The sequence below is a fragment of the Pempheris klunzingeri genome, chromosome 10 (assembly GCF_042242105.1).
Source record: "Pempheris klunzingeri isolate RE-2024b chromosome 10, fPemKlu1.hap1, whole genome shotgun sequence".
NCBI classification, from domain to species: domain Eukaryota; kingdom Metazoa; phylum Chordata; class Actinopteri; order Acropomatiformes; family Pempheridae; genus Pempheris; species Pempheris klunzingeri.
In genome coordinates this window covers 25,979,059-25,991,564 of record NC_092021.1, presented here as the reverse complement: position 1 = coordinate 25,991,564, position 12,506 = coordinate 25,979,059, and the positions used below count along the sequence as shown (strand labels likewise).

Sequence of the window (12,506 nt, the reverse complement as noted above, 5' to 3'; positions counted from 1 at the left end):
GTTTAGGTGCAGAAAAAAACTGAACCCGACAGGAGCTTCCTCATTTACATGTAGAGTAACTTGTGCTGCAGAGCCGACTCTCCACCAAACAGTTATGAGCGATGGAGGAAACCTATGAAAATTTTGAACGTGACGACTTAAAGGTGTCTCCGAATCAGAGAGGTGAGAGAGTTCAGGCAGGTATTACGGCATGACGTTGGTGAGCTTCCACAGGCAGTGACAGGAAGAAGGTTGGGACGAGGTCTCTTTAAGTTAAACTCCAAATGTGCAGTTGATATATTTTCTGAAGCTGCCCTTTAAATGAAGACACCTACAGTGTAGAGGACAGTTTTTCATGCTAAGATATTAATAACACTTACTGAACTAGGTGGAGCACATCGTCATCAGTGAGGTCAAAACCATCATGTGTCTTCACGGCTCTTTAAAATGCAGTCAGTCTGTCAGTCAGTCCTCTATCACATGTTGCTCACTCAGCCCCTGTTATTAATCCTCAGTTGACCCTTCAGTTTTAATGCACAACAGAACACACACACACAATGATTAAGAAGAAAACGCCAAAGAAACAACAGCACGAGCCAGTGGAGGATCCATGTGATGGAGCTCAGTGCTGCTGACCTTAAAACTGCCCAACAGAAAAGAAGAATATCATTAATGTACAGATGTGACGCGTTCAGGCAGACTCACAGTTTGTCCTGCGGGACTGTGTGAACGCTGTTTCTCACCCTTTTTATAGACGTCACAGTGAATGTGTGTGAATGTTTTTGCCAGTTTACAACAGTCTGGGTCCTCCTCCTCCTCTTAGCTTCTAGCTGAGGTGAAGTAGAAAACCATTTACATGTTTATCCTTCAAACAGCACAGTAGAATGATGCCTTCACATCAACAGAGACTCTGGATTCTATTGTTTTATATGTATTTTATGTTATAATGGGTTTTTTTTCAAAGATTTTTTACAAATTCTAAATGCAAAATGCAGCCCCCACCCCTCTGAGAACAATCTAGTATGATTTTAGATTTAGTTTGGTGAAACTGATCAGTAGTAGGAGGAGGTGTGTATGTATAATGAACCTGGAAATTAAAATATTCTTGAGACGACAACTTTATTCCATTAAACTTGTTCCTGTTACTGAATATTAATCAAATATAGAAATTGTGTAATTCTCTTTGAGGTGCGACTTCCTGGAAAGTTTAGGTGCAGAAAAAAACTGAACCCGACAGGAGCTTCCTCATTTACATGTAGAGTAACTTGTGCTGCAGAGCCGACTCTCCACCAAACAGTTATGAGCGATGGAGGAAACCTATGAAAATGTTGAATGTGACAACTTAAAGGTGTCTCCGAATCAGAGAGGTGAGAGAGTTCAGGCAGGTATTATCATCTGTCATCGTTCCTGTTGTGTCACTGGCTTGTTGATTCTCTGGTCCTTCCTGTGTTCAGGTCCCAGGAGCTCAAACAGGAGGTTTCATGGAGCTGCTGTTCTCTGTCTGGGGCTGCTGAGTGCCTCCCTGCTGGCCGCCCTCGTCGGCCTCACTGTCCACTGTGAGTCAAAGTCGAATAAATTCAAGCTGAGCTGTTTGTTCCTTATGTCTCAGTGTCCATCATTTACATCTTGTTCCTTTAAAGCAAAGTTTTGTTTTCAATACTTTGAAATGAAAATCCAAACTACCTTTTGTCATGTCAGCATCTGACCTGTTGCGTCTCTGCTGCTGGAAGCTGAACTCACTGATGTTAGTGATGCTCCATAAAGCTGCAATAAAAAATGTTTTCCACTCACTGAAGTCAGCAGCAGACTTCACTCACTGGAAAATGTCCGGTTAAGTGTGATCATCTTTCATTATCACCGGACAAAACAAGGATGTAGGTATGACATGAATGCAGATGGTGTGTGTTTTTTCTAGACCTCGTGTCAGCACGAGGTTCAGCAGCAGAACCGTCCACAGCCAACATGACTGAGCATCTCTGGGCCTGCGAACGCAAGTGCTCCTCCCTGACTGAGGAGGGAGACCAGCTGAAGGCCCGGATCAAAGAAGTGACTGAGGAGCTGCACAGACTTCAGAGCTCCTCCAAAGAGGGTGAGTGCTGGCATGTTAGATTTACTTTCCGAGTATCTTTAGACATTTCTTACTCAGTAGGAAACGTAGTTTCTGCTTCAGATTTGTGCCAAATGTCAAATTGCCAAACTGCTCACGCAGCTGATGATCTGTAGCAGATGAAATAATCTATGTTCTTTTAAAAATCTTTGTCTTGGTTTGGGGAATTTTGCAGTAATTACTGTCAGAATAAGTCAATCAGGTCAAAAGATAAAAAAATATTCCGAAAAATTTACAATTTGGAGTCAAGTCTGAAACCATCCAGCCAGCTTCCACCGAGGTTTTTGGACTTTTGGTCTCATCTGTACGCTCGGTAACACGTGCAAACAGGACCAAGCCAGGCTGCAAAGAAAAATCAGGACGGCAGCCTAAGATCACACTAAACTCATCCTCCAGAAACCTGGAAACCTCAGTGGACACTACCGACCAAACCAGGAAGTCTCTTCTCTCCTGAAGCCTGTTTAACACGCAGGTTTAATCTACAGGTCTTTTACTGGTTCTTGCACTTTTAGATTACATTTATTTCTAATGATGTGAACTGATACCTTTGGCTTTTCTCTCCCCATGTGTGCCACACCTTTCGCAGAGATGATTTAATGTGTTTTCTATTGTTTCCTTTTGTGGTGTTAGTGATGTCCAGAGCACTGGACCAGGTGGGAACGTTTTCCAGAATCATTAGAAAGGCTTTAAAGAGCTTACTGCACAGGAGTGTAATCTGTAATGTCTCTGGTTTGATGTGTGCTTCAGAGAAAACCTGTCCTGCGGGATGGACGATGTTCAGTGGTGTCTGTTATCTCCTCTCTGAGTGGTCCAGCTCCTGGGACAAAGGCAGACAGGACTGCCGAGGCAGAGGAGCAGATCTGGTGGTGATAGGCAGCACTGAGGAGCTGGTACGTGTGTGTGTGTGTGTGTGTGTGTGTTATTGTGCTTTATCATTATTGTTTTATACTGAACCACTCCAAATGCTTTACATGCATTCCTTTGTCCAGTTTTAAAGTAAAATAATTTCTTGATAGATTTTCCTTGGGATAATATCCACTTATTATTAATTATTTTACTTATTTTATTATTATACTGCTTATTATTATTAAAATATTGTTCATGCTGATTATTTAACTGGTTAAGTTTAAAGGTTTTTATGTTCTTTTCTCCTTCATAGACATGTTCAGATAAATACACGTGTATGTGATAAGAAGACTAATAATGTGTCTTCATGTCATGAACAGAGGTTTCTCTATGGGTTCACTGAGATAAGGGCTTGGATTGGTTTGACCGACAGCGATGAGGAGGGGATCTGGAAATGGATCGATGGAACTGAAGCACTTATGACGTAAGACTTCCCTTTGGGTAAACACAGGCATTATTTATTTATTACAGAAAATGACTCAACTCAAGCAGTTTCTTCCAAAGCCAAACTTTTAATTTCTCTAAAACTGTAGCTTTCACATATAAGGAATAATTAAAGGACAGTGAATACAACTTTCAGATTAGTTATCCACAGTAGCTGAGCGATGACCATCGGGGTGCGACTCTTGCTGCAGATAACTCTTGATGTGCCCCTGACGAAGACTTACAGTAACACGATTCTCTCGTTCATTAACCTGTCAGGCACTGGTCGCCCAAGCAGCCCGATAACGGTGGTGGAGATCCTCAGTGGGGCGAAGAGGACTGTGCACATATTAATGCTTACCTCTTCGCGTGGAACGACCTGTCATGTCAAACTTCATTGCACTGGATCTGTGAGAAAATGGCTTAACATTGGCCTGTTTTGATATCATAATATTTGATAATGCTTTTACAGTGTAAGCTGTGGCTATGCAAGGTCTTGATCTATTACTGCTTTTGTGTGTAGACAAGTATATGTATGGAAACTAAATGAGAATGTATGAGTTCACATTGTTTAAACAGCCAACATCCAACACCGGTGAGCTCTTTGTATAGATCAGTAAAACACCCACTGGGAGTATAGAGTAGTGTAGAAATAATTCATGTATCATCAAACACATTTTCTTAGTATTACAGGAACTAGATGGCGAGACGTCGGCCTCCTTCCTTAATTGTCACAGCTTTGCTTTGAAGGGCACATTGCTTCTGTGCCGATCTCCCTGAAGCCCGGTGCCTCCGTCAGTCCACTTCCTTTAGAAATATCAACAGCAGTGCAGAAACAGGGATTATAAACACGCATGAGGTTTGGATTTATTTCTGAAAGCGTGCGTGCAAAGCGAATGTCGTACCAGCCAGCAGGTTGTAGAGGAGGCAGTAGTCACTTGGGCTGCTGGTGTTGTGGCCCTGCGTAGTGGAAGTGGCCTGAGAAAGAGGCAGAGTGTCAGATAAGCGCGAAACAGCCGTAGTGTGATTTAACACAAACGGGGGCCCTCGGATGGTCACACCTACCATGGCTCTGCAGAAGCTGGGGGCGGCTGGGGGCTTAAACTGAAAGGTGATGTCGCTGGTTTTGTGGCCTCTGGGTGAGCTGTGCTTGATTTCCAGGTATGTGGGCGAGTCCTTTGTGAGCTAAAGAACAGATAAAGAACAGATTCTCAACAGTAAACATATGCTGTATTAGCTTTGCAGGTTTATGATTTATATATCAGGCAGCATTTTTTTTTACAGTTGACCCAAGTAAGATATAAAGTTAACCGTTGTTACCTCATACATGCACTTCTCCTGGCTGTCCGAGCACTTCTTTGTACTCCACGCTTTCACCTGGTTCACCAAAGCGCTGACAGGCGCAGTGCAGGGCAGCTTAAAGGTCCTGTGAGGAAAAACAAGAAGTATGACGGACAGGCTGCATGAGAAAAGAGACAGGACGGTCTTTTCTCAGAGTTTGTACCAACATTTATGTCGAAAAAGACATTAAAAAGGGACTTTTGCACCATAAGGGCCTTTATATTTGACTGAGCAGTTCTTTTTTTTGTCTTTGCTTTTACCTATTTTATTCAGAGCAGTGTTATTCTGTTTATTTATAAAGTTGCTGCACGTTTGTTTTGCTGTGAGAAGATGCCGAAATAAAAGATAGTGAATACTTCTTCCACCACTGATGATTGTTCATTTTGATTAATTAATGATTAATGAGTAACTAGAGAACATGTTTTATTTATACTACACACCAGGAAATGATCACAGACTGAGCTCTTTCTGCATGAATCCATCACAAACACCAGTACAGACTCATTGATTACTCATGAAGTACTCATCACTTAGGCTACTCAATGATTTGCTGATAGTGGCTGCAAAACGTATAAAATATTCACACACGTGAGCTGAAGTTGGTGCAAGAAAACAACATATGAACATATTAACTTCCTGGTTTAGGTAATAATTCTGCTCATTGAAGATTCATTCATTATTGTCTCACTCCTGATTAGTAATCGCCACATTAAAACTCACAACATTAACATTATGTTGGACATGGATTAATATCCAGAAATGTACTTTACCATATCACTTTGCATGATGACTGTTGTCCAGCCCAGCTGACAGACAGCCACAGGGACAGAACTGAGGCAGCGAGTAGAGCTCCGGCTCTCATCTCGGTCTGGTCTGGTGTCTCCTGAGTCCTCCTGAGATCTGACTCAGCTCAGTATATGAACGCAGCTGGTAAAACAGGGCGGGCTGGTCATCATGTGAAACAGCCAGGTCATGTGTGTGTGGGGGTGGGTGGGTGAGGGGGGGGGCATTGTTTTTGTGTCCTCACATGGGTGAACTCCTGACTGCATTCAAACTGCAAGGACACCTGATGCACTGATGATGATGTTCAGTAAGTATTAATTATATCTTAGCATGAAAAACCGTCCCTCCTCTGTACTGTAGGTGATTTGGAGTTTAAGTTAGAGAGACCTCGTCCCAACCTTCTTCCTGTCACTGCCTGTGGAAGCTCACCAACGTCATGCATTAATCAGATGGATGGATGAGCCCTCCATTGTTCTCATTCATTGATATCAAGAGAGGGGGGGTCGTCTCCATCTCATGTGCTCTCAATAGTTCATGACAAAGAAACACTGAGGTCATGAGTCCCTCCCTCCACCACCCTTAAGATGCCAGAAATACTCTTATGACTTCATTATTATTTGGATCTGAACAGAGAGGTTCTGCTTTATTTCCCCACATGAAGGCTTTGGGACTTGGACAAAGAAGAAAAGTTGTGAGTTGGTTCAGTCTGGCAGCCTGAAATTAAAGTGTTTTCTGATGGAGAAAGGCTGCTAAAGCCCCCCCGTCCTCAGAAAAAGGCCCGAGGGCCTGATTTCACAGGACCCAGTGGCACCAATTTATCCCTGCAGATGTGCATGAAATCACTTTGTTCTTCATTTGCATTCACATTGTGATTTCCAGCTCAGGTGACCAGTTTGTCAGGAGGCCAGACTGAAGAGAAGAGCAGCAAACGTCCCTTTAATGAAGGAAGAAGACCTAAACCAGCAGATGAAAGCTCCACAGTTGGCTCGTTCCTGTGAAGATTGTCCAAATGTTGTTCCAGAGGCAGATTCTTATCCTCTAACAGTGCTCACTGATTCCCTGTTTGTCTCCAGGAAACATGAACACATGAACCAAACAGTGGTCGTTGGTCCACAGTTGAGACTAAAAGCCGTCTTATTGTGTAAAGACAGCACAAGAGCAGCGGATCAGACCGTCAGCACAAGACCCAGAGGTCACACCCTCCACCTAATCAATTTGGGGCTCCTTTGTGGCGAGCCGGTATAAAGCTGCAGGTCCAGACTCGGACTGATCACCAGCAGCTGACGCTCCGCTCAGGGACCCACCACACTCTCAGCAGTCCTGCTCCAGGAGGAAGAAACCTGCTTCACCGGCACCATGAGGACTCTGCCGCTGGCCTCGGCTCTCTTTGCAGGACTGTTTGGCTCTTTATGTGCCGTCCCCGCTCCTTACCACGCCTTCTGCAGCTCGCTCTGGTAACTACCTGAAGCTCCCTGATGAGCTCCACTCTTCTGTGTCTCTTTAGGTGTGAGTTTAGAGAGGACTTTGTGTCGGGGCTGCAGAACGGGAACCTTTTAAACTAAAGTGTCTAAACTGTGTGACCCTCTTTCCCTCCAGGCTCTTTACAACACCTTGTACTGAAGTCAGCATAGCACTGGTGCAGCAGATCCAAGCCTTCAGCCCTCTGATGGGCTGTGATGAGTGTCAGTATTCGGTAAGGACCCGTCCTCTGTTAGTGCTCAGCAGGAGGAGACAAGAGTATATTTAAGCTCTACAAGTCAGTACTAAGTTCTATCCATGTTGCTGTCTGCTCCAGCTGGTGTCAGCCACCCCTCTGACCATCAGCGCCAACCACACATCCCCAGACGGCCTCCAGGCTGAGAGTATAACCTTCAGCCTCAGTCCCGACGTTCTGACCTCGGGCTGCAAGGTGTATGTAAGTATCACTGAGCGCCGCCTGACCTCACTGCTCTGATAAATGTTTGCTAAAACATTAACGCTCACATCACATCACTTCTTTGTATTAAAGCCACTGATGCAGTGAAGAAAGACAAAGCAACAGTTTGACAGCAACAATAAATCCTTGGCTTCAGTGAGAACGAGGACTGGTTTTTAAAGCTCTTCTAAATGTCAGGAAACAGGAAACAAAGACTGGACCAAACCCCAAAACGTCACCAGAGTCAAGAGTGTTTAACCAAACACAGAAAGAGGATCATTGAAGGAGTTGTTCATCACTGATTAAACCTCTTCAGTGATCTGACTGTGGCTGAAACATGTTTTATTATGTCCTCGCCTGTTATTTTTCCAGGGTATGTCCAAGTCTCTCAGCTTCACCGACCTTATTGATGGCGGCCTGAACTACTGCAACCTGTACAACCTGCTGGCAGGTGAGTGTGCAGCCAGGATCACTTCCTGTGACGCAGACATTCACAGCGATACGAGCTCCATCATTACTGCTGCTGCACTTTATCAGAGAAAACACTGAGCACCATCAGGGATCTAACTGCCCTCCATCTGTGTGTGTGTGTGAATGATTCTAGCCAGCGGACTCACCAAGGACCCCGGCTTCATGGAGCTGACCAACGAATGGGCTTGTCTGGGCTACCAACTCTCCAGCTGCAGCGCCTGACAGGCTCACATGATGAAGTAACGTCTAGAGAGGTGGCAGCGTCGTCATCTCTTTGGTTTAGACTGCTGGGGTTCCCCAGATTTGACCTTTAACTTTGCCTTGAAGACTGTACAGCTTTGGTTGACTATTATTTGTGAATGAGCTTAATAAACAAAACTGATTCAGCTTGACTTGATAAAACACAGGGTGGTTTTTTTTGGTTTTAACATTTTCACTGAACTTAAACGCCGTCAGGGTCAAACCTGCTGCTCCTTACATTCACTTACCTTCAAGTCCACCAAGCTTCTGTCGCCACATTTCCATCGTTCAGTCGAAAAATGAGATTTGCAGATTAAAACACTTGTCTAAAAAATGTCACCCCCCCCCTGGACTTGCTTTGCTAATGCAGAGTAGCTGCATGAGACCAGACTTTTAACAGAACATAAGACTGAGCATAAAGATAATTAAAAAAAAACTGCTTCATGACCTCTTTTTATTATTAGAGGTCATTTTATTTGATCTCACTACTGCTGTTAACTAAAGGACGAGCTCACGACAATGATTTTTAAATGAAACAGTCCAAAGAATCCTGTGTTATGGGGGTAAAATTTTAATATCAGATTAATCTGTAGTATAAACAGTTTCACAAATGAGAAGTTCACTCCAAGAAGCTTCGTTTTAGGAGCCTGTAAGGTAAAATATTCCCTCAGGCCTGTTTTAGTGACTAAACATTGAGCCTCTGACATTCATGTTAACTTTAAACAGCATGCACAGGCTGATCCTCGTCTGTTCTGCTGCTGTGTGAACTGTTTTCTCAGAGGTTTGTGTGGCTCGGTGGGTCACTGTGCTGGTTTTGCAACAGTCTGGGGCTTGTTGCACCAAACTGAACCAGCGTTGTAACCAGGATGAGCTAAAGTATGAAACTGTTGAGCTGCTCCTCTAAAGCTTCGGCTGCTTTTCACTTTTATACTGAAACACATCCAAATAACATCCCCACATGAACAGAAACTCTTTTTTTTAATCAAAGATGATCTAAAAAAGTGTTTCAGCAGGCTGCAGCCTCCACTGCCCCCTCTTTTCCAGAATAATCTAATATTAGGGTTCAGATTTTCTGGTCAAACTGATCAATGGTAGTAATAATAATTTAAATTACTACTGTGAGCATGGACTTGTGAAAACCTGGTAGCCATGAGATTCTATTCTTTGTCTCTGCTTCCACAACTAAAATGTGTTTTTTCCCTGAAATCTTGATGATAAATATCTTTTTAAGTCGTGTTCCCTCATGAGGCCTGAGGATCAGTCAGGTGATCAGTCAGGGAAATCTGTAAACTACCTGCGAGTCAATGCAACAACAAGAGAAAGCCTAAAAACCTGAGCTGAGACCACGGGAACAAAACCACAGACAGAACAATCATAGGAACTGTGACACTCTGTGTGTTCTGACTGTATTTGTTGTTCTGGCTGAGCCTTTAGGCCACAGTGAATAATAACTAGACATGTGCTCATGTTTTACTCTCCTGTTTTAAACTCTGCTTGTTTCCTACAGGGACGTGTCCTGCAGGACGTCCGGTCGTGTCTGTTATCTGCTCTCTAATGAGTCTGGCTGCTGGGAAAAGGACTTCTGAGGAACAGGTACTGTGTGAAAGCTAAGGAAAGCTAACTTACAGCTTGTCGTGAAACACAAAAACACAATAACAAGTGTTTTTTCCCTCATCATACTGTGACTGTCCATTATTTTAGTAAACAGGAAGTCCTCTCTAGGAGAAACCCAGGCTTGGTTTGGTCTGACTGACACACATAGATACTGTTGTGTGTCTACAACCACAATTTATTAGTTTCAGGTCTGTTTCTGTCATCAGCACAATAAGAAAAAACAGCTGTCAACACTCATTTCTACATGCAGTCACTATGATCATAGTGTCATAGTGTATATTCAGTGGACGACACAATCCAACTACTCTTTTCTCAGACTGTGCTGAAATATATTTGACCCAGTAACATCACTAGATGGCGCTGTGGTTCTTTTAATTCCATCTCTAGTGGGACAGCAGTGATCTGGACAGATTCTGAAATATAAATATGGACTTGTGAGTGCAGTTATAATATACATTTATTTTGAGATGTCATTGAACAGAACAGCTTAACCTGAAATAGAAGAATCCTGTATTTATATGATACTGTACAGCTGCACTTTAGTCCTGGTCATACTGTTTCCTGACCGTGCTGGTGGTAAAATACAATGTGCATATGAGCAAAGTTTCAAAACAAGCCCATAGATGGAACTTCTGTGGCATTTAACCTTCCTCTTGTGTTAGTTTCCTGTTACCATCTCTGATGTTAACGGGTCTTAAATCAGCTGTAAAATACACTAAAAACAACTATTTATCATCCAATTTGTTTCTCATCTCTTGGTTACCTTGTTAGGCTTCCTTATCCATGACAATATTGGTTTTAATATTTTTGGTGTGGGCCCCTGGGCCTTTTCTTGTCAGTACACCCCTCGATATCAATAAAAAAAAATGTAAAATGAACCTCAGGAGAATCATATAAATAAATAAAAGGTTGTTATGTCACCTGACTATTACTGAGGGGATTTAGAACACATCTCTGAAATACATTTGTTTTTTTTATTTTCTCATTTTAATATTATTGACTATAGTAACATCTATGGTGTTACGGGTCAATTTCGACCCAAATATATATTTACTTCAAGAAAAAGGCAAAAAAGTAATTTTTTTTTCAGCAATAGAACTTTAGTACAAAGACAATGAATGAAAAGCAGAACAAATATATTTATATATGTATAACATAAATCTAAAAAATATAGATTTGCAAGATCAAACAAACAACCCTGCAGTCCAGTAGTCATGTTTTTTTGTTTTAATTTGTTGAAATAGAGGTTCCTGACAAAGTCATAAAGCCTTGATGCAATAAACAAATGTATGTGGTTTTTTTATCCATTTAAAAGCTAAAACGGGTCGGTACCGACCCTAACACAAGAGGAAGGTTAAGACTAAAAACATGAAAAGAAACAGAATTCATTTGATGTGATTGACTTTTTGCCATGTGGGAGCAGCAGCACACGCTGGAACCAACATTTACTGTGTCCACATGCACAAAATGCTCTTATTCTAAAGAAACAACATCTCTACCAAGCTGTTTTCACGGCTACAGACTTAATATTCCACTAATACTTCTCTTTACATGCAGCCTTGTAGTCAAACTAGGATTTCTTTAGATGTTTTCCAGTGTGGGCCGACTAGTTTGACCACGTGAGCACCGCCTCCCTCCTTCATCCCTTCAGCCACCTTCTGGAGCAGGTCTGCGTTGTGATACCTGTTGATGCCTGTAAACTTTGTTATTGACACTTTCCTGGTGAATGACTGTCCACGTGAAACATTAAGGATGTCTGTGTCTCCTGTGTTGACCTGATCACAGACCTGACTGGTCTTGTCACAGCAGTCTGAGGTGAATCTGTGAGAAAATAGTTTAGCATTGGTGCATGATTAGTTTCACTTTACGACAAATCATTTCTAATCATATCATCCGATCCCTGCGGCTCATCCGGTGCCCTGTTAGCGTCTCTGGTCTCTTGTCTCTGTGTGTGAATCCTCTCAGGTTCCTTCCTGCAGAAATCGGAGGCTGAAATTTCCCTCCAGGCCTCTAAAACTGTGTCGTCCACGTTGTCGTTGCCATCAGGTGTCCTGTTGAAGGACTCATAAGACTCAATAGCTTGAAGGTGGGGCTTACAGATTGCCGTGGCTCTCTCTATCGCTATAGCTCTTAGCTTATCTTTCAAATGGCTGCGGACTTGCTCCTTCAGAAGATCACCATAAAGCACTTTGTAGTACGGAGGGTGGGAGAGCTCCAGTTTGGACCAGCACCATACTTTCCCCGTCCTCTTTCTGATGATTTCAACAAAGGTCCACACGAGGATAAAACACCCGAATACAGCAAAGCCAAAGTCCTGGAAAACAAAAAGATACCAAGAGTATAGATGTTAATCCTAAAAGAGGTCTAGTTAACAGGTAGTGGTTTCAGTGAAGCTCCAGCAGTTTTCATTGTTCTTGTTTTACCGTCCTGAGACAGAAAATGTCCTCCTGGAACAAAACCTTCTTTGAGTCGGTTTAATTTGCCACATTTGGGAGAGCCTGAGGGGGGGGGCTTTGTTTTTGTGTCCTCACCTGGGTGAACTCCTGACTGCATTCAAACTGCAAGGACACCTGATGTTTGTGACCTCACTGATGGTGATTTGGAGTTTAAGTTAGAGAGACCTCGTCCCAACCTTCTTCCTGTCACTGCCTGTGGAAGCTCACCAACGTCATGCATTAATCAGATGGATGGACGAGCCCTCCATTGTTCTCATTCATTGATATCAAG

At 42.9% G+C, this 12,506-nt stretch overlaps 1 protein-coding gene across 1 annotated transcript; it reads left to right on the top strand.

The window, feature by feature from the left end:
* Positions 1-1,285: 1,285 nt before the first annotated feature.
* Positions 1,286-3,842, top strand: LOC139208698 (CD209 antigen-like protein C). Its single transcript, XM_070838426.1, has 6 exons — positions 1,286-1,346; positions 1,434-1,535; positions 1,895-2,068; positions 2,834-2,976; positions 3,313-3,416; positions 3,695-3,842. The coding sequence occupies exons 1-6, from the start codon at positions 1,286-1,288 to the stop codon at positions 3,840-3,842; spliced, it is 732 nt and encodes a 243-aa protein (XP_070694527.1).
* The last annotated feature ends 8,664 nt before the right edge of the window (positions 3,843-12,506 follow it).

Excerpts from the sequence above, each read along its gene's own strand:
- LOC139208698 (XM_070838426.1), top strand. The coding sequence starts at position 1,286 with ATGGAGGAAACCTATGAAAATGTTGAATGTGACAACTTAAAGGTGTCT. Across the intron at positions 1,347-1,433 it reads GGTGTCTCCGAATCAGAGAG|GTCCCAGGAGCTCAAACAGG; the intron begins GTGAGAGAGTTC and ends TCCTGTGTTCAG. Across the intron at positions 2,069-2,833 it reads TCAGAGCTCCTCCAAAGAGG|AGAAAACCTGTCCTGCGGGA; the intron begins GTGAGTGCTGGC and ends TGTGTGCTTCAG.